Consider the following 21,462-nt stretch of genomic DNA (forward strand, 5'->3'; position numbering starts at 1 on the left):
GCATAAAGAGGGGAGGTTAAAATTATATATATGAATGTCAAGTTTCTGCTTTGCATTTGAATGGTAAAATATTAATTCTAAGTAGACTGTGAAAAGTTAGGGATGTATATATTAAGCCCTAGAAAAAACACTAAAAAACGGTACAAAGAGAGTAAAAATCTCAATAGATGTAATAATAGAATACTAAAAAATATTTAAATAATCCAAAAGGCAGGAAAGAAGAAATGAACAAAGAAGGACCAAACAAAACAAATACAAAACTGTAGACCTAAATCCAAATATACAAATAACTGCATTAAATATAGATGGTCTAAACATACCAATTAAAATAGATTGTCAGATAATGTTTTTAAAGACTAAATCATATGCCATCTATAGGAAACTCTATTTTTTTAAAGTTCTTATTTATTTTATTCTTGAGACAGAGAGGGGTGTAGGGGCAGACAGAGAGAAAGAATCCTAAGCAGGCTCCAGGCTGTCAGGACAGAGTCCAACACAGGGCGTGAACTCACAAACTGTGGGATCATGACCTGAGCTGAAATCAAGAGTCCGACACTTAATTGACTGAGACACCCAGATGCCCCAGGAAACTCATTTTAAATATAATCGTATAGGTAGATTAAAAATAAAAGAATGGAAAAAGATATTCCATATGAACGCCAATCAAAAGAAAACTTGAATGGTTGTACTTATGTCATACAGAGTATAAAGCAAAGAAAATCACCAGGGATAAAAGAGACACTATATAAAGATAAAATGATCAATTCACTTTATAAAAATACAACAATCCTAAATGTTCCTAATAACAAGCCTCAAAACACAGAAAGCAAAAACTGAAAGAAGTGAAGAGAAAAATGGGCAAATCTACACATATTGTTGAAGATATTAACATTTCTCTCTCAGTAATTGATAGAACAAGTACACAAAAAATCAGCAAGGATATAGAAAAACTAAATACCACCAATCGACTGGATCTAAAAGACATTTATAGATCACTTAATAAATATACTCTTTTCTGGCTAAAATGAGCAAATCAGAGGGCTCTAGATGCTGGCAAAGACGTGGAGAAATGGGCACCTTCCTACACTGTTGGTGGAAATGTAAACTGGTACAGCCCCTCTGGAAAACAGTGTGGAGGTTCCTCAAAAAACTAACACTAGAACTCCCCTATGACCCAGCAGTAGCACTGCTAGGAATTTACCCAAGGGATACAGGAGTGCTGATGCATAGGGGCATGTGTACCTCAGTGTTCATAGCAGCACTCTCAACAATAGCCAAAACATGGAAAGAGCCTAAGTGTCCATCAACGGACGAATGGATCAAGAAGATGTGGTTTATCTATATGATGGAATACTACATGGCAATGAGAAAGAATGAAATCTGGCCATGTGTTGCAACATGGTTGGAACTAGAGGGTGTTATGCTGAGCGAAATAAGTCAGGCAGAGAAGGACAGATACCATATGTTTGCACATATAGGAGGATTAGGAGGAACTTAACGGAGGACCGTGGGGGAGAAGAAAGGGAAAAATAGTGGGAGAGAGGGAGGGAGGCAAACCATGAGAGACTCTTGAATGCCGAGAACAAACTGAGGGCAGATGGGGGGGTGAGGGGAAGGGGGTTATGGGCATGGAGGAGGGCACTTGTGGGGATGAGCACTGGGTGTTATATGGAAACCAACTTGACAATAAAATCTAAAATAAATAAATAAATACACCCTTTTCAAGTGCACAGTGAGCATTCACCAAGATGGACCATATCCTGAATCATAAAACAAATCTCCATAAATTTAAAAGAATTAAAATCATACAAATATATATTATCTGGTATAATGGAATTAATTGAAATTAAACTGGAAATCAATAACAGAAAGATGATTGGAAAATCTCCAAATGTTTAAAAATTAAACCATATATCACCAAATTATCTGCAGTTCAAACAATGTCGTGGGAAAAATTAGAAAATATTTTGAGCAGAATGAAAATATAACATATCAAAATTTGTAAGATAAAACAAAAGTAATACTGAGAGATAGTTATAGCATTAAATGGTTCTATGACAAAAAAAAAAACAAGATATACAAATGCCAACAAAAAGAAAGTAGGTGTGGTGAAATTAATATTAAATGAAATAGAATTCAAAGCTAAAAGCATTCACTAGGGAAAACAAAGATATCATATTGATAGTTAATAAATAAATGCCAGGTATGATTCTAAGATATTTTTATATATTAACTCATTTAATCTTCACAATAATCATATGATTGGGTCACCTGGGTGGCTCAGTCAGTTGAGTGTCCAACTTTTGATTTCCCCTCAGTTCATGATCCCAGGATTGTGGGATCCAGCTCTGTACTGGGCTCCATGCTAAGTGTGAAACCTGCTTAAGATTCCTTCTTTCTCTGCTCCTTTGCCCTGTTCACACACATTCTCTCTCTCTCTCTCTCTCTCTCAAAAAGTAATTTAAAAAACATATATATATATATATAACCATCAAACCAGAATTCTTTATCAAGTGAAAAAGTATCCATACACACACACACACACACACACACACACACATATAGTAATCATATGACTTAGTTAATATCACTATCACCATTTTGTGAATGGAGAAGCGTGAGGACAGAGAAGTTAAGAAAGTTGTAGAACCAGGATTTAAACCCATGGCTTGTGCTCTTAATTGCTACACTACTGCACAAAATATAGGTTAACTCCAGTTCATCCAATATTATAACTTAAAAACAAACAAAAAAACATTAGAAATCCAACGAAAAGTAATACATCTAAATTTTAGTGAGGAGCTTTAACATATCTGTTTTAGTAAATTAATACATCAAGCAAAAGAAGGATAAGTATACAGAGGGTTTCAACACAATTAACAAGATACATAATAGATACATAGATAAGTTTTGTACCCAACTAGGAGAGAATATTCAATCTTTTTAAACACACATGGAACATTTACCAAACAACTATCAGGACACAAAGTCTCAACAAATTCCAAAAAAGGAGAACATACAGACTTACTCTCTAAATAAAATAAATAATAAAATTAGAAATTCACCAGAGAAGTACACCTAACATTTATCTAACTAAAAACTTTAAAATATCCTTTTAAATTATTCTTGGATTAAAGAGGAAATTAAAACTAAAACTACAAGCGAATTAGAAGTGGATGAGAAACTGGAGCAATATTTTGGGCATGTGCCCTAAGTGGTCCTCAAAGAAAACTTTATAGCTTTAAATGCCTTCATTAGGAAACAAGAAAGACCTAAATAAACTACAACACAACACACAAGAAATAAAATATAATGAAACAAAAACTAGAGGTCAATTCTATTTATGAAAATAAAGGCAAAAATCCCAAAGTACTAGCAAAATGAATCCAGAGGTTTATCAAAAGAGCAAAACACCGCAGGTATAATGGTATATCCCACAAAGGTAAGGATGGTGAGTCTTAGGAAAATTGCTATTTGGGGCGCTTGGGTCACTTAGTCGGTTAAGTGTCGCACTCGATTTTGGCTCAGATCATAATCTCAGAGTCATGGGATCAAGCCCAGCATCAGGCTTCTGTGCTAGGCACGGAGCCTGCTTGAGATTCTCTCCCTCCCTCTCCTTTTGCCCCTCCCCCCACTGCCTCTCCCCACCACCACCCCTCCCCCCTCTTTCACACTCACACATGCCTGTGTGACTACTCTCCTCTCTCTCAAAAAATGAAAATTTAAAAATTTTTTAACAAAGAGAAAAGAAAAAAAAGAAAAACACTGCTATTATCAGTCATCACATTCCTAGATTAAAGGAGAAAAACACCACGTTCTAGAAGGAAAAAACTGTATGGCAAAAATGCCAAGTAAAAGGCAAATGACAAACCGGGGAAAAACTATTCATAACTCACATTTCAGAACAAGGACTAATCTCCTGAATGTATGCATTCTTGTGTATCATTTTTTTAAACCAACAATTAATAGAAAAACATACAAGGGATGTGAAAAGTCAGTTCTCGGAAAAGCAAACGCAAATGGCTGTTACATATGCAAAACAAAAAACCAAAAAAAATCTTGATCCACTCATAACTAGAGAAATGCAAATCAACACTGCCCAGGGGGGGCTGTTTCTAAACACCATTCTCCAATAAAAGAACCAGAGTTTCTCAGAGGAGCCCTGACTTGGGAATACAAAATGAACCTGAAGTATCTTACAGGGTCAGAAAATTAGCAAAGCGGGGGAGGGAAAAAAAGATGAGGGATGGAAGGAGCTAATAAAGGCCAAAGATGAAACAATTTAACGAATGAAATTAAGCAAGACAGTATTTAATATTAACACAAAGACTAAAATAAATAAATCAGTGTAGGAGGACAGAAAATATTCCTAACACAGGAATGTAAAAGGAATAAAGCCACCCTCCTTCATTCCAGAACGGACATTACCTGGTGCCATCCTGTGTGATAGGTTCTGCACTGGGCAGCTCAAAGCCACTGGTGGGAGGGACAGTGCTCACAGGCATCTGGTCACCTCAAGCAGGGGCACCCCTCAGTTTCTCCTTGCCCTCTCCCTGGACCCCCTCAGCCACCCAGGTGAGTCCCCACATTTTTTGTGTGAGTTTCCTTTCCGTAAAGTGCGATATCAATTACATGAAATAAAAGCAACCATTTTAAGTGTAGCGTTTGATATGCTTTGACAAGTATATGTTCCTGTGTAGTCATCACCCTAGTCAAAATAAAAAACACTTCCAGCACTCCAGAAAGCTTCCTCCTTCTCCCCCTACTTCAGGTCACCACTGATCTGACTTCCATCACCATAACTTAGTTTCACCTGTTCTGGAAATTCATAAAAATGTAGTCATACAAGTACGTATCCTTTGAACCTGGCTTCCTTCATTTAACATAGTATCTGCAAAATGCATCTACATTGCTGCATTTGTCAATGATTTCTTCTTTCTGGGGCACTTGGGTGGCTCAGTTGCTTTAGCGTTTTACTCTTACTAGTTTCAGCACAGGCCACAATCTCGCGGCTTTGTGGGTTCAAACCCTGCATCACGCTCCTTGCTGGCCGCACAGAGCCTGCTTGAGATTCTCACTCTTCCTCTCTCTGCCCCTCTGCTGTCTCTGTCTCTCTCAAAATAAACTTTAAAAAATGATTTATTCCTTCTTCTTGCTGTGAAGTATTCCAGTGTATGGATACCCCACAGTGAGTTCATTCTCTCTGCTATAATGAACCACCAGGCAGTATGCAGTATGAGCTATGAGAGAGAGAGTTGCTGTGAATATTCATGTCCAAGCCTTTGCACAGACATGTGCTTTTATTCTTTTGGGTAAATACCTACATGTAAAATGCCTGAGTCACATGGTTGGCCTCTGTTTAACAAGAACTTTAACAAGTTTTAAGAAACTGTCAAACTGTCTTCCAACGTGGAGGTAATCATTTCCACCCCCATCAGGGGTGTAGGAGCATTCCAGCTGCTCCACAGCCTCACCAGCCCTGCAATGGTAGCATCCCCTTTTACGAAGCCATTTTAATAGGTACAAAATAGTATCTCATTGTGGCTTTAATTTGTATTCCTAGACATCTAATGATACTAAATATCTTTTCATGTGCTTATTGGACATCATATATCTTTGTTGAATAGTCTGTTCAAAGCTTTGGCTCATTTCAGTTATGGGGTATTTTCTTCTTACTATTGAGTTACAGTTTTGAGCAGTGATTTAATTAACACTGATCGATATCAGGTTGTCCTCTGTTCTAACCTTCACCTGGCCTCTTCCCCGGCAATCCAGAGTAAGATCCAAACACCAGGGCCTGGTTCTCTATAATCTGTCTCCCTCCGCTGGCCCTTTGCTCAGTCCTTTCTTCTACATAGGCTTCTGGCAACCCTCTCAACCAGCCATAACCAGCCAGACATCTTCTACTAAGAATTATCTTATTCAGGAATCTCTGGACACATTTACTTTACTCACTCCCCACAGGTAAGTTGAGGCTCCTTGCATCCTGCAAATTCAATCTTTCTAGCACTGCTGTTGAATAAATAAATGAGTAAATGAATACCTCTTACCTGGTGGGAGAGGTCAGTGAAGTCTTCTTCAAGGAAGTGAAACCACAGTATGACCACAGAATAAAAAAGGAGTTCATCACAGAAGATGGAGAAGAGCATTTCAGATATCAGGGTCAGCATGTACAAAGGCCCTGTGGTGGGAGGGAGCATGGTTTGTTCAAGACACTGTAAGAAGGTCTATGTACGGGAGAGACAAAGATCAGAGGACAGCAAGGGATAACGTTTTTAGCCTCTTTACCAAGACTCTGAGCAAGATGGGAAATTCCTGAGATTTTTGGGATAAGGGAAAAGGAGGTGATCCTGATTGAAGATTTAACTTCTTCTGGCTGCCAAGAAAGGAACCAGGGAGGCCTCTAAAGACACCCTCCTAGGAGTCCAGGGAGGAGGCAAGAGCACTCTGGGACCTAGTCGAGGCCTTGGTGGTGGTGAGAAGTCAACAGGCACAAAGAAAGCCTTAGGAGGTGAAGATGTGCAGGCCTTGGTCATGGGCTGATGGTGAGGTTGAGAGAGAACTAGGACAGCCCCGGGCCTCAGATCTTCGGGGGGAAGGATGGAAGGCCGTGCCCTTCACTGGGGCTCAGGGGCCATCTGGGTGTCCTCCGGGGTGAATAGGGAGAGGAAGCAAAAGGCAGGCCAGGGCAGCCAATACAGGCCCAGGAGCTGGGCTGGCCAAGGATAGGAGGGGTGGTCAGGGGAGAAAGAGGTAGTGGGGGGGGGGGGGGGAGCTGACAGCGCGATTAAAACCGCAGGGGGACCAGACAGAGGTCTTGCAGTTTGGGCGCCTAGGTTTCTGGGTTCCGGACACAAGCAGAGACGCGAGCAGGAAGCTAGACGACGCAGCGCGGCTACACCGTCCGAAGCAAGGAGAGGTGAATGAAAGCCCCGACGGGGTGTTCAGGGGCGGCAATTAATAAGGTCTCGAGGTGCCGGGACGCGGGCGAGGGGAGGCGGGCGAGGGGAGAGTCCGGGGGTCTGAGGAGGCCTTGGGTCAGACCCAAGGCCCGCAGAGCGAGCAGCAGGGGTTCGAGGGGAGGAGGCGAGGAGGAGGGAGGGGAGCGGAAGGCGGCAGGACAGCCAGGGAGCTGGAGACGGAGNAGCCCGGCGCCGTGTGACCCCGGGCGCCTCGGCTCCGCAAACCCTCCTGCCATCCGGGCTGCGCCCGGGGAGGAACTGGGCCCCTTCGGTGCTTCACGACGCCCGGGACGGGGGCAGGGTCAGTTCTCTGCGCCCTTGCCCGCTTTCTGGGCTCAAGGAGGACCGGCCGGGCCTCGAACTGCGGGGCGGAGGCCAGGGTGGACTCCTGCCAGCTGAGACGGGGAACAGTGGGTAGAGGGGAAGGGGACCCCTGGGATTGGGTGAGGCCGGGGCCGCACAGTGCGGGGCGCGCAGGCAGACCCCTCCCCCCTGGTGCCCGGGGCCGGGGCGGGAACCCAGCGGGGTGACTTCATCCTCCTCCTCCCCTCCCACGCTCGGATCCAGCCGCTCCGCCCCCGCCGAGTCCTTCTTCCTTTTCGCAACCCCCATCCCTGCCCGTCAGGCCTTTGTCTTCGGGACACTCCGAAAACTTCGGTGCAGTCTGTGTGTGGGATGGGGGTTTGGTGCTGGCCTCCGTGCAGTGCTGGGAAGGAAGAGGCCCGGCGCAGGGGAGGCGAGGCAGGGAGGAGCTCTTGTTCCTTAGATTCCCAGCAGTTTGACAGCCCCTGTCCTTATTCCCACTTTGCAGACAAGAAGGCTGAGGCCAGAGCATCTAGGGGATTTTGACAGGTGGGTCACTTGAGGGCCACGTGACAGCAAGGTTGGGAGTGGGAAGGAGCCTCTGCCCCCCACTTCTTCCTACTGTCCGGGGGAGCAGATGGCCCCGGCCTCACGTCGCTCACCCACTCGCCCAGCAAGAGGCGGCCTTTGAGCGAGCAGATGTCGGTTCTACAAGGGAGATTGATGGGAGCCTCTTTTGCAGAGAAGCCTTTAATCCACAGGCCACTGAGGGGCCCCAATCCCAGCCCACTCCACCCACCTCACAGAGGAAGCCCTTGGCACGTCAGGAATCCAGATCTAGGAAGATGAAGAAGTGGGAAGGAAGGAAGAGTTGGGGTGATCACTGAAGACACAGGGGAGCCATTCTGGTCCCTCTTGCCGCCCTCTGGTCCCCTCTGGCTGCCTCCAGGCCCCAGCAAGTGGGGAGACTGACAGGGACAGGAAAGGCAAGAAAGTAGCCACCAGGAATCAGGGAATGAGGAAACAAGAATGGAGAGGGGGATCCCCAAAATCTGGCTCTGGGGTGGTGGACAGGAAGGGAGAAACACAAGAATAGCCTTCTGTTGAAGAAGTACAGCAGGAGCTGGGAACAGAACTCTGTCGGGGTCCCATGGATTTGCCTTCCTGGGAGACCTCTCTCTCAGCTTTTATTTCCTATCTGTTCCAGCTGAACTCAGCTACTTCCATGGCCCTGATCAGGGCTGACTTGTGCCCTGGCGACTCCCTGGGGTCTCTTCAGCTCATTTGTCTGAAGCAGCCGCAGTGTTTCCTGTGTGGCATCTGAGTGTCCCTCCAGGGCCCCTGTGCCCCACTCCAAGCTACTCAGCCGTGGACACGCTGAGCCCAGCCCAGCTGTAGTGACAGAGACCAGGACAGAAAAAGGCCAGCAACCATGGGGCAAGAACTACAGCTGTGTGATCGGCCAGCCCTGGGTTCAAATTCTGGTGCCTTTTTATTAGTTGCATGACCCTGAGCAATCACCTCACCTGTCTGCACCTGTCTCCTCATCTGTAAAGTGGGCTGTGAGTAAGCACCTGTGCATGGGTGGTTGCAAGGATTCCCACATGCCTCAGTGGGCACTGGCCTGGGAAGCAACAGCCCCATCAGCTTGGCCCGCCCTGCAGCGCACACGGTCTGCAGAACTAGCTAGGGCCTCGGCGTCTTCCTAAATCAGTTCCCACCCACAACGCATGTGCCGGGCTGCGGAGACCTGCAGTTCTTGTTCCTTAATGCGGTGGGCCCTTTTCACAAAGGCTGGATGGGTGATGCAGCCGGGCCTCAAGTGTCAGGGTCAACACTCCCTCCTGGATGTTTTCTCATCTTATGAAAATGTGTCAATCTCTAAAAGACCCAAACAGTTATACTCTTAACGCCCATATGCCCACCACCATGTTTGCTTTAGCACATATCTTATCCATCTACCTGTCCACCAAGCCAATTTAGTTTTTGATGTAAAGTAAAAATATACTTTGCCCGCATCAGTACATGTCAACTCTAAACACTTCAGCCTGCATATCATTAACTAAAGTTCAAGATTTATATTTTGCTTTTCAGCTAACATTTACATTTTGGGGAGTTGGGGGTAATTTTTTGAAACTGGTTCCCGCTTAGTGGACTGCCTTTGAGACTGCTTCGGTTTGATTTCCTGGTTGGGCACCATCTGAGTTGGGTGGATTCCACCTTAGAGCCTGCTTGGGGCGGGAGGGTGGCGGTTAGGTGAGCAGCTGTAGGAGGCAACCTGAGAGGGTGGGAGCTGCACACACGTGGAAAGCTGGGGCTTCCTGATGGGGTCCTTGGCAGGGAGCTGGAATAGGGTCCAGATGCAGATCCATGCCCAGGGTCGCAGGGGGCAGCGCGGGTGTGGGCCACCGCCCCATGACGGGGTTCTGATCCTGGCATCTGTGGTACTGCGGGCAGTTCGCCTCCCCTGTTCCTGAATGCAGAACCCTGGGCCAGGGGTTGTGCAAGGGCTCTGACTTTTGCTTGTCTCACCTCCAGGGTCTGTCGTTCATCACCTTTGTCTGCTATGTGGCGTCCTCTGCATCCGCCTTCCTCGCTGCACCCCTGCTGGAGTTCCTGCTGGCCCTCTACTTCCTCTTTGCTGATGCCATGCAGCTGAATGACAAGTGGCAGGGCTTGTGCTGGCCCATGATGGTGAGGGCTGGGCCCCAGGAGGGCGGAGTTTGGATGCACTTTGGCCCTCACCCTTCTCTGTGCTGGAGGGGCTGTTTGCCGTTGGTGGATCCAGGCCCCGCCACTCAGCAGCCATGTGACCCAGAGCAGGTTGCCTTAACCTTCAGGGCCTCCAGTGCCCCTCCCTGAGGCAGGGAACCTTAGCCGGTATCATGGCCCTTGGCCACCAGGTGGCGCTGGCGTTCCCAGCTGGGCCTGCCGGAATGAGCCTCCGCCGCAGGAATTCAAGCCATTTCCACAAGGGCAGGGCAGGTTAACTGAGGACTTGCGGGGCTTACCCGGGCCTTAACCATCTGGCACTTTGTCACCACTTCAACCTTTGCTTTTGAAAAGGGACAGAAAGGCTGCCATTGAACCCTGGTCTCTTGACTTCACATCCCGTATGTTTCCTGATGGGCTACAACCTGTGTCCCCATTTTAGAGACAGGTGAGCAGAAACCATGATGCATAAGTGGATCTGCCACAAGTATGTGGCACAGTGAAGCCCAGGGCCGGATCTCCCCGTTGGACAGCGAGCAGGGAGCAGATGACCAGGTTTCCAACTTCCCCTTGCTTGCCGAACAGGGAGTCCTGCACGTGGGTCTAGCCACAGGACATGTGCAGCCTGGCCCATACCCTGTTGTCCACCAGGCATCGGACCGGCCAGCAAGACCGGGGACAAGGCAGCCTCAGCTGCTCACAGCCCGCAGGGGCACCTGGGCAGGGCAGGAATGGGGGCGGGACAAGGACCAGGAAGTGCAAGCAGAGAGCCCGTGGATGTCAGATCTTCGGGCCAGGTGTGTTTCCAGGCTGCCCGGCCCATCGTCTCCTGGGAACAGTGGGTTCCTGCCACCCGGTGCCCTTCTGAGCCCCTGTCCCCTGTGTGGGCTCCCAGCTGCCCCCGCTCAGTGCTATCTTCTACTCCTGGGAGGCCAGGGCAGTGACTATGCCCACTGCTCCCCAGGACTTCCTGCGCTGCATCACGGCAGCCCTCATCTACTTCGCCATCTCCATCACCGCTGTCGCCAAGTACTCGGATGGGGCTTCCAAAGCAGCTGGGGTGAGTAGCCGCGCTCTCCCTGGAAGAGGTTGCCCAGCAATGCCCCCTCAGGGTCACCCCACCCCAGATGCCCCTTGGACACCCGTGCCTGGGGCACAGTCTGCCCCACCTCAGGTCCCTCAGGGTTTCACGTGGATCTCAGCTATTTCCACAGCCCTCTTATTAGATAATTAATCCACCCTGAGTTTTGAAGGCTGTTTGCCCAACCAGGATCACAGCTCATTTTCCTCCGTGTCGGTACCGGGAGGGGTCTGCGCTTGCCAATCAGAGCTGCTTCTCCAAGCAGATAAAGCCAGGCGGCAGCTTCTCGGGCTGGCCCTCCTGCTCCCAGGGACTCCCAGCTCCTGACGATGGGCTCCATCCGCCTTGTCTCCTATCCCACAGGTGTTTGGTTTCTTTGCCACCATCGTGTTTGCAATTGACTTCTATCTGATCTTTAATGACGTGGCCAAATTTCTCAAACAAGGGGACTCCGCGGACGAGAACGCAGCTGACAAGGCAGAAGGTGGGTGGCTGCCCTGTGGGTTTTTACCTGCGGACCTGGCTTATCACCCCAGGACTGTTGCTGGGGACCCTGCTCTCCCTAAGGGATATGCAGCCAGTTTGTGGCTACAGGAGGAACATCCCCACAGGCTGAGAGTGCCTTCACAGCCTAGTTCTCTTGTCCCTTCGTGCCGGCTCCCCTGGACTTCTGCCCTTCCAGGAAAGGCAAGCTGAGGGCAGGCCCGGCACCTCCTCCTCCGTGACACCTTCCCTGATGAGCCCCCAAGGCAGCCAGTCACCTGCAGGCAGCCCCCTGCCTGGACCAATCTCCCCACCCCCACCCCAGTCTCACCTGCCTGTGGCTCAGGGGCCAGAGAACCAAGCTCTCGTCCTTACCTGCAGCACCCAGGCAAGCTCAGTCAGGCTTATGAGCCAGCAGAACCCATCCTCCTGCTAACAGTATAGGAGGCGCACCTCGTCCCATCCCGTACTTCAGCCAAAGCTAGGTTAAACGTTCCTAGATGTTTTCCTTAGGTCTTTGTGACCTGCTTACCGGTTGCCCGCCATGGATGCTTCTAGACAACCACCCTAGTGGACAAGTAGCAGTGGAGACATGTGTTTGAATATTTTGTGAGCTTTAATATTTGAAGATATAGTTACAGCTTTACTTTTGCTGTAAGATCATTCCTAGCTTATGTGTTAGAATGAATACAGCAAAACCACAAAGTCCTGACAGTCCGGCCCTTGACACAGGGACTTACGGTTTACGGAGGCTCTCTGAGCTCATCCCTGACTCAGCAACAGTATGAGGACTGACTGGGGTTCTGAGAGACAGAGATTGGTCCCTCCCTGAAAATAGCAGCTGACACTGGATCTGGAGCAAGAGGGTTATAACTTGGGTGCTCTTCCTTCCTGAAGGTTCCAGAAGACTCTACAGAGTACTCTTCAGTATTGGGATTCTAGGAACCTTGGAGTTACACCTCACAGATGGGCCCTTAACATTATAAAATGTGTCTGATTACTACATAAAATTGGGATGGAGGCAAGGAGGACTGAAACTATAAGGTGGTTAAAAAGAGGCTTCCTGATTTTCTAGTTATATTTTAGTTTCTTGAGCCAGAAAATAGCTGTCCCCACTTTACCCTGCTGAATTGCAGGGTAGGGTAGGGTTGGGCTTGGGGTGCAGATATACTTCCCTGACACCCCCAGGTGAGAATAGCCCAGGGAGGCTGGGGAGGGCCTGGAGCAGGGTCATCCAGGCTCTACCTCCTCCAAGTGGCCATGCCCTGGAGATGACAGCAACTGCCTGTCTGGGGTCCCAGGTAGGGGCGTGGGGGGGAGGGTAGCCCTCACGCCAAGCAGACACCACCAGCATCACAGTCAGCTGCAGGAGAGGCCTGAGCCCGGGGCTCCAGCCAACACCCAGAAACCCAGCCAGTCTCCCCGGAAACAGCCTCCAGGCACCACTGGCCTGGAAACTCCCACCAAGCATCCTCTTTGCTTTCCTTTCAGAAGAGAATTCTGACTCTGACTCCGACTGAAGGCCTGCCCTGCCCTGGCAACCTGGGCCTCACGGGCCTTGACTGCTGCCCCTTCTGACCAGGACAGCCAGGACGTGGTCAGGGGACCGTGCGTGTTGGGAGAGAGGCTGGGACTTCAGCAGCAGTGGGAGTTGCTGACGGAGCTGGCCTCCTCACAACCCCAAGGTGACGTTCCCTAGCCCAGCTTACAGACTGGCACCCCTTGGCTTAGCCCCGTCTAACTGCTCCACACACAGGGGCTTCGTGAATATTCCTCTTCTCATTCCTGCCCTGCAGAACTTAAGCCTTGTAACCTCCCTGCCAAAAATAAGCACAAGGGATAGAGCTGATGGAGCCTTGTTACAGGAAGCATTTCATGCTGCAAGGCTGGCGGGGGGGTGGGGGTGGGGGTAGATGTAGGACAGAAGCCACCACAAGACCAACCTGCTGGGCCCCCGGGGGTTTGGTCTGCATCTGGTGTCCCACTCACGAAAGGCACTTTGTGGAGAATGATCCTTCTAAGATTCTTTTGTTCAAGGAGTACCAGCTGCTTCTTTTTTTTTAATGTTTATTTTTGAGACAGAGACAGAGCATGAGAAGGGAAGGGGCAGAGAGGAGGCAGAATCTGAAGCAGGCTCCAGGCTCTGAGCTGTTAGCACAGAGCCCGATGTGGGCCTCGAACTCATGAACCTCGAGATCATGACCTGAGCCCAAGTTGGACATTAACCAACTAAACAACCCAGGTGCTCCAGCCTCTTCATTTTTGAAGCAGGGAGAAAACTGACCTTGGCTCTCATCTGGGAGAGAGCGGGTCACGGTGTCCGTGATGGGCACCTCACGCTCTCGGAAACCATGTCTTCTCCGCGCAACGTGTCAGTTGTAGATTAGCTTACCAGATCCAAAAGATGAGGGTACCTAGAAGCAAAATAACTGACAGTGTCCTGGGTAGCTGGGCAGGCCCAGCCAAACCCTCTTGCCTGCGGGGACCCCCCTGGCTGGCGAGGGGCTCTCGGGCGCTCAGGATGACATGTTTCTCGACACCACAGCGGGTCTCCTGACCACCTCTCGAGAGGTGAAGTGTGCCTTCTGTGTTCGCCTGAGGACCTGTGCTGTGTATGTTCAATGGGGTTTTGTAACTTTATGTAATTTTTTTACACAACAGTCGCTTCTTTAAATGGCCTTTCCTGTGACCCTCAAGAATGAGCCAGATCAGGACCCAGGTCTTGGGCATTTGTAACCTTTGTTCTTCTCTTGCATGTGAAAAAAGCCATAATGGATTAAACCAGACTACCTGCTTGGAGTGTATGTATTTGAAAACCCCTCACACTACCCAGGGCAGTGCAGTCCAGGGTCATGCTTCAGCACAGACCGGTCACACGCACGGTGAGTCCTGACAGCTCCACGTGCACTTGCTCCACACCAGGCCCCCCTAAGCGTCTGATGCCTGTGCTCTTTCTCATCTGCTCCTCACACGATCCTGTCTCACAGTCCAGGAAGCTGACAGAAGGTTCAGGAACTTGTCCGAGTCACCATGACCCCTTGAGGACCTCTCACTTCTGTTATCAGGATAACAACCCATGCACCTCTCAGGTAGCCAGAAGCTAGGGCTCTCGTGGTTTGGAAACTGGTTACACAAAGGACCCCGAATGTGAAGGCTGGGAGGGCGCTGGGTCGCCATGCGGCCCAGGTGTCCTGGCCCGGCTTTTAACGCATTCTGAAAATGCATCTGGAAGTTAATGTGCAGAAACCGAGAGGGGTACATGGTGGCAGTTTCCTCTCCACCCTGCCTGCCCAGCTAAGCCTGCCAGGCTGCCTGCCAACACCCGCAGCCCGGCCTCTCCCACGGATGCGGGCTGTGTTCAGTCTCCACCTCACAGGCCTGTTTCGGGAACTAGGTCCACAGACTTTGAAGGGATAGGAGGGAAGTCAGAGTGAGGAAAGAAGACAGTGCCATTTTTACATGTCCATTTATTAAACAAGAACTCCTTCATGACAATTTAATACAATATTTATTAGCGATTAGTGCTGAGAAAATTATTTCCCTCTACATACAAAAATACAGATTTGAACACTATGAAAACAATTAGGACAAGTACCATGAAAAATAGGTCCTTCAAAAGAAAGGGGCAAAATTGAGGGCAATGTGAGGCTCTGCCTGCCGTCCGGGACAAACCCACAGGAGCAAAGGCTTCGGGGCCCCAACACCGCTCCAAATGGATAGAGTCAAACCCACAAGCCAGGGTTTGAGAAGCCAGGAAACCCACCAACAGCATAAACCAATGTTTGCCCAATGGGCATCACCTCAGAACGCCCCACAGCTATGTCTAAACTATTATTTTAAGAAGCAAACTGTAATCGTTACTAAGTTAACATTGCCCCCCAAAAGTGCCACCAGGCCAGGTACCAATGAATAATCATATTGGAATTATTAGCCATCTCATATCACTTCCTTTGTTAAAATAATTACATCTTCTGGCCCTTCAAAAGGACAAAAAAGAAGCTACAATTTGTTTGAGTAAATCCATTCCTTCACTTTGCAATGGCTCAGCTAGTTGACTCAAAGAATCTTCTTCACCAGACAGAACTCGCATCCCGGGGGATGGGGGGGGTGGGGGGGGAGTTGGGAAAGTCAATGGAGCAGCTAGAGTGTTACCTGTGTCCTGATGTCATCAGGCTCCTCGCAGCAGGGAGTCTAGAGAAAGGGCCACTGAGCCCACCCCGGGGAGTCTATAAACCAAAGCCGGCTGGGCCTGTGGGGGCCTGCGCTGGTCCTGGAAGACCCCCCTCCCTTCCCCAGCCGCAGACAATAGGGATCGTCACCGTTTCAGACCCAAAGAGGGGCGAGAGCGCCGCGGACATTCACGCTTTTCCTTGTTACAGAACCACTTTCCTCTTCCTGTCTGAGGTGAGCGGTGGCCTCCCTGACTGAACAAGTGGCTTCAAAATGCCAAATGCAGCTACACTGATTAATAAGTATTTCACAGAAATATACGCTGACTCTCAGACTGTTGAAATAAGCAGAAACAAGTTAGTGGGGAGAAAGCAGCAGAGAGGAGACAGGAATAGCCAAGGGGGGTGCTGTCTGTTTTCTTTTTTAAAATACATAACGAAGTTTAAAGAGATAATGGCTAAACCTCAAAACCATCATCACTAAAAGCAATATTAAAAGGACACAATCTAACATGCTACAAAAATAGTGTCATCTGGTTTAACTAAATGTACATCTTTTTTTCAGTTCCATGATTGACAAGTGTTTATGTGACTGACACACAGAAGGCACCGAAGGTGAAGTGATTATTATTTGTCTTAAGACATACAAGGACAGAATTACCTACTTGGGGGGAAGTACAGTCATACCTGTAATAAATAGTTAAGTGGTTCTGCCACGGGTTCCTGAACCCCTACAAACTGCAACATATACAAATAGTTTCGATCCCTACAGTCTCTTAGAGGGAACCATCAGAATCAAGTTATTACAAGCATTGGTTTTATCCACATCTGTCAGTTTCCTCATGAGGCAGGGTTTGAAAACTCATCTTTAAATGGGCTACAGAGTGAAAGAGCTGGAAGCAGTCAGCCCTGGTGCGGGTCTAGCTGGCGTGGGGGTCTCTCTGGGCCTCCTGCCCTCGTCCTTCTGTGGGAGCCGGCCTTCCCCCAGCCCTTAGACCGGCCAGTTGTCCTTTGAAGCCCCGATTATCTGCTTCCTTCCCTTCTGCAGAAAGGGAAGCTTGCAAAATCAATTCTGGAAAAGGCAAGAAAGCAAAATGGCCCACTGAGGGAGGCAAGCATCAGTTAGATCTGGGCCTGTCTGATATGGGCACCAACAAGGTCTCCACACTGTCCTCATTTCCTGGTAACAGGAAGTGCTTCCCAATGGGGTTTAGCAGTGTTCTCCAAAGATGACTCCGATTTAACAGTTTCAGACTGAGTCCCATACAAACCAGTACCCGAATCAACTGTGTCATGCCTTCTCTGGTCTGAGACACAATAATGAAAAGAAACTTTGGGCCTTGCCCTAATCCCATCAGCAAAGCAGATTAAGGTCATTTGAGACAAGTTCCTTCTCAAAATCAGAACCATAAAAGTTCTGACAGCTCACCAGAGTCCAGGCTATTAACCCCCTTCATGAAGGCTCTCTGGCCTTTGTGTACAATACACCCCAAAGAACACCTACCACTCCAAGGCGTCTAGATGAGCAAGTCACCTGAATTAAAGTCTTGGCATAAAAATGCGGACAATAAACTGACCCTAGGAACAGGATGCACTATTCAAGGATCCATAATCTAAACTTTATTCTAGGCAAGTTGCTGTTGCTTCAGACTCAGTGGGCTTGTAGGTAACTTCTTCCTTTATTGTTACATTTATGGAATGAGAAAAACCAGAAAGGGAGAAAAATCCCCAAGGTGCAGAAATTACACTCGAATAGAAATATAATCTAGACCAAATAAGGAAAAACACATCAGGCCCCATTCCTCTGTTTCAAGCCTAAGAGAGTATAAATTCCATTACTAGTGCGAAGGAAAGTCAAAAGGAACATTCATTTTCAGAAGAAAATTCTTCTAGATCTAACAGGAATTGAGGGTATTTTCTATCAGGGACAGTTTCTAAATAATAGCAACGGGCAGGGTCAAATGTTTCAAATAACCTTTCACCCAGACAGTTCTCATGATCTCAACAATATCTACTGAGAAGGGAGGAAATACGAGATTGTATAAAAAGCCAGGAAAGGTGACAAAGCTCAAGGCAGCCTGTATCTGGTCTGCTTCCTCTCTAAGGTGGACCCGAACCAGAATCTGAGTCCCCTGTCCAGACCTCAAGAGCCCACCCAGGGCTCCAAGGCATACTGGTCCCAACATCCAGCTTTGGCCCTCAGGCTGAATGCGAGCCTAAGACCTCATTTTTGCCAAGACGAGAGGAAAGGACGTTAACCAAGTCCATTTTTTCACAATGGCCTGGGTCGGTGACCGTGTGCAGTATGAGGACTAATTCCCCAGAGGCACACAGTCTGGGTGTGCTGGGCCCTCCCTCCTCTCGCCTCTCATCTTGCCGCTGCTCCACCTCTCCAGCCTGTCTCCCAGCTGGTCCTGAAGTGGTGCTGATAAGGCAAGAAAGATTTGAGGGAGACAGAAGCCCTGGGTTCTGCAAAGTTTACTAGGAACCAAAAAGGTGTCGGGGGACCTCAAAAGCTAATGACAGTCCCTGGGACAGAGAACAACTTTATTTTCCCAGAGAGAATCAATTGGCGGTAGCCTTCAGCCCACAAAGTGCTTTTTGCCTTTACCTGTTTAATGTCCTTATTTTCCTGTCAACAAGATGTGGAGAAAATGACAATGGGGAAGTAGCAGGATGACCTCCTGGCTGCCTGGTTTTGAACATGGACGGCACAATGGGAACCACTTAAATCCTCGCTGCCTTCCAGAATCCCTAAATTGGCCACACGTCGCCCCCACACACTGTTTAGGTTCGGGCTGTTCTGAAAACCCACATAAAATCTTGCACGGCCAGAGATGAGAACTTGGGCCACCTCTTAAACACGTGGAGAGTCGAGGAGTTTCTTCCCGCAGAGCAAATGAGTGTCTGCACGACAAGCTGAGCTTGGACCGCACACAGGACATCACACACGGCCAGGCCTCGCTGCAAGCACGAATGCGTACATGTGTGCAGACAAAAGAGTTAGTGCTTCCTTGCCTCAAGAGACCGCCTGTGGCTTAACCCAAGTCTGAATCACTAAGAAAGCATCAAAGAAAGGCAGACCAAGTGGCAAACTTTTTAAAAGAGCAGACATGTTTTCAACGGAGTGGAAAGCTCTCACCATCTAACACATCGATACACTTCATGCCTACCCATGGGCATGAGCCTCCCTGCCAGGGGACAGTCGAGGTGCCCTGAGGGCCAGGGGTGTGGTCCGCCCCTGAAAGCCAAGCCCTCAGAGGCGGGCGGGCCCCCGGTGGCCAGGCTGGAAGGCAGGGCACTGGGACTGGACAGGCCACTCATTACATCCTTGCCTTTTTGTGGGCAAAGGTAATCTCTCTGGGACGAGTGTTTCTGCATAGAGTAAAAATCTAAAATAAAATACTTTAAATCAAACTTGTCCTAGGAGGTCTTAATCTGTGACTACTTTTGTCCTTCCCTGGTGTTATACGGGGCCGACTGAGCGTCTTTCAGCCTCCATGACTGTAATCTTTCTGTATGAAAGGGAAAGACCTCTCCCTCCCTCTGCACCTTCAGCCGCGTGAGAGAAACACACAGGAAAACCCAAGGGAGAAAATACCACATCAACCAAAATCAGTGAGTGCCAAGATCAACCTTCTCTGAAGACGTCAGTGTGCGCATCCATCTGAAACCACCAGGGTCCCACCGGAGGCTGCGTGGGTTTCCAGCGCGCAGTCTCCAGGCACAAAGTCCAATGTACACAGCAACTGTGGTTCCCACCAAGTTTGGCACAAACTACGAAAGCAAGCATCACCCTACCAGAAAACTGAGAAACACTAAGATTGCCTCAGCCTTAAACCAAATGGATGCCCCAAACCAAATGGATGTGGTCCCATACTGGAACTATTAAATACACAAACAGGCTTCCTTCAATTTGGAAAAAAAAAAAAAAAAGTCCTGCTAAGCGCCCCCTAAATCTAGATTGTCTTGTTTGCACACAGAAGCCACATAAGAAAAACAAGTGTTGTCACACTCACCCTAAACAGCCACACACTCCTCTCAACTGCCCCGCCACACTGCCGCGCGGAGCTCTGTGCTCTGCGACACACAAGGAGAGAGCGGGCAGCTGCTTCTGGCTGTGGTGGGAGCTAATTAAATATAAAGAAATATATTTACAGAAACCATGGGGGAGCCTCATGGCACAAAGGATATTAAATAGTTACAGGGACATAAATAATTCCAAAGATTCTAACACTAAGATGCAAAGTGACTCCTATGTCCCTCGGTGGCACAAAGGGTCACCACTTTTTATCACCTATAAGCATTTACAATTGCAATAGGCTTCAGAACCATTTCTTGCAGCTTTCAACACATCCTCAGGAGGCCGACAGGCCCTTTTCCACCAGATGATAAGCTGGTTTTATTGTAGTGACCTGGGAAAGTTTGGGCAACAATCCTGCCTGAGTGGTATTCGTTTCCTCAATCTCACTTCAAAGGCGGCTTTTTATTGAGGCCAAGTAACATGATTCCCAGCAGATTCCTGATAAAGCTCAGGGTGGTCCTTCCACATGGGCCCCACTGAATGCAAGGCTGTCTTTGTGGCCCCGTTTCTAAGTGGAACTCTCAGAGGGAGAGAAGCCCATTTTGGATTATGCAGACACACTGGACAAATACAAAATAAATACATGAAAATGAACAGATAAAATCCAGATGTCATCATCTCCTCAGAAGTCACTACACATAAGAAGTTCAAAGTCTGTGAGGTATGACTGGTGCCACCTCACAACACGCGTGGGAATGGGGCTCGGTCGGACCCGTGTGGGAGCAGGGGAGGTGTATGACCATCAGGCCAGCGGGGTCTGGCACTGACAGCCCGCCGCCCCTGATGCAAAGAACTGCAGCAGAATTCGGCTAGTACCGGAGGGTCAGTTCCGGGGGCTGACCCCTGGCCCCGACCCTTCAGACACGGAAGGGTACCGTTTCCTGGGGAGCCGCCTGCCTAGCAGTGGTCCCTGCGCTGGGAAATGAGACGCTTCTCTTCCGCGAGGCATGCGATGCCACAGGCGCACGGATGACACCTTCTCGCGCCTGCTCTGCTCCCCACCCCCGAACACACACTGGGGTTCTCTCTCCCCTCACACGGCGCATGCGGCAACAGCTGCAGTCATTCGCTACTAGACAAGATCCTGGGGACCCTCCGCGGGCTGCAAACCCGCCTCCGCGCCCCCCCCACCTGCATCCCCATCCTGGGCAGTGTGGGTTTCCTCCCTGGTGACAGCTAGACACAGAATATTAGAGGGACAAGGTTTGTAAACATTCAAAACAGTTCAGAGTGAAAACCCAACAAGTTACGACAATTTTTCCATGAAAGATACAATTATAGTCTCCTGACAAGAAAACAAAAACAAAAACAAAAAAACCCTACAGCCTCATAGGGGCTCATGTAACACATTCACTACAGTCATCTTCACTTTATCCAGAATCCATCCAAAGCCTTACGTAACTAGAATTTTTCCCAGCAACTTACAAGATCGATGTTCATAGTCATGACCCTGAGGCATAAAAGCTACAACCCATGCCTTCTGAAACATCAGTGAAAGGGTGTGTCGTGCTGGAAATTCAAGTATTTTCAAATCCTAGACAAACCTACTCAGAGTCACTTTAGAACTGTCCACAAATTTGAAAATTTGCACATCTCTAAAACAGAGGTGTGTCCCCACCTGTGGTCCATGAAGCCAGCAAATGCACCAGCATTCTGGCTGATGGAATG

The 21,462-nt window shown here is 48.6% G+C and overlaps 1 protein-coding gene across 1 annotated transcript; it reads left to right on the plus strand.

The window, feature by feature from the left end:
- The first annotated feature begins 3,424 nt into the window (after positions 1 to 3,424).
- Positions 3,425 to 14,327, plus strand: CMTM3 (CKLF like MARVEL transmembrane domain containing 3). Its single transcript, XM_077755460.1, has 6 exons — positions 3,425 to 3,442; positions 6,800 to 6,919; positions 9,804 to 9,959; positions 10,942 to 11,037; positions 11,422 to 11,542; positions 13,033 to 14,327. Exons 1-6 carry the CDS (start codon positions 3,425 to 3,427, stop codon positions 13,059 to 13,061), a joined length of 540 nt encoding a protein of 179 aa, XP_077611586.1. The 3' UTR covers positions 13,062 to 14,327.
- The last annotated feature ends 7,135 nt before the right edge of the window (positions 14,328 to 21,462 follow it).

The sequence above is a fragment of the Crocuta crocuta genome, unplaced genomic scaffold (genome assembly GCF_008692635.1).
Source record: "Crocuta crocuta isolate KB4526 unplaced genomic scaffold, BGI_CrCroc_1.0 scaffold152, whole genome shotgun sequence".
Classification (NCBI taxonomy): Eukaryota; Metazoa; Chordata; class Mammalia; order Carnivora; family Hyaenidae; genus Crocuta; species Crocuta crocuta.

What these genes read in the sequence shown, in the direction of transcription:
- CMTM3 (XM_077755460.1), top strand. An exon ending in GGGCTTCCAAAGCAGCTGGG is followed by an intron (nt 11,038 to 11,421) that starts GTGAGTAGCCGC and finishes CCTATCCCACAG; the next exon opens with GTGTTTGGTTTCTTTGCCAC. An exon ending in CGCAGCTGACAAGGCAGAAG is followed by an intron (nt 11,543 to 13,032) that starts GTGGGTGGCTGC and finishes CTTTCCTTTCAG; the next exon opens with AAGAGAATTCTGACTCTGAC.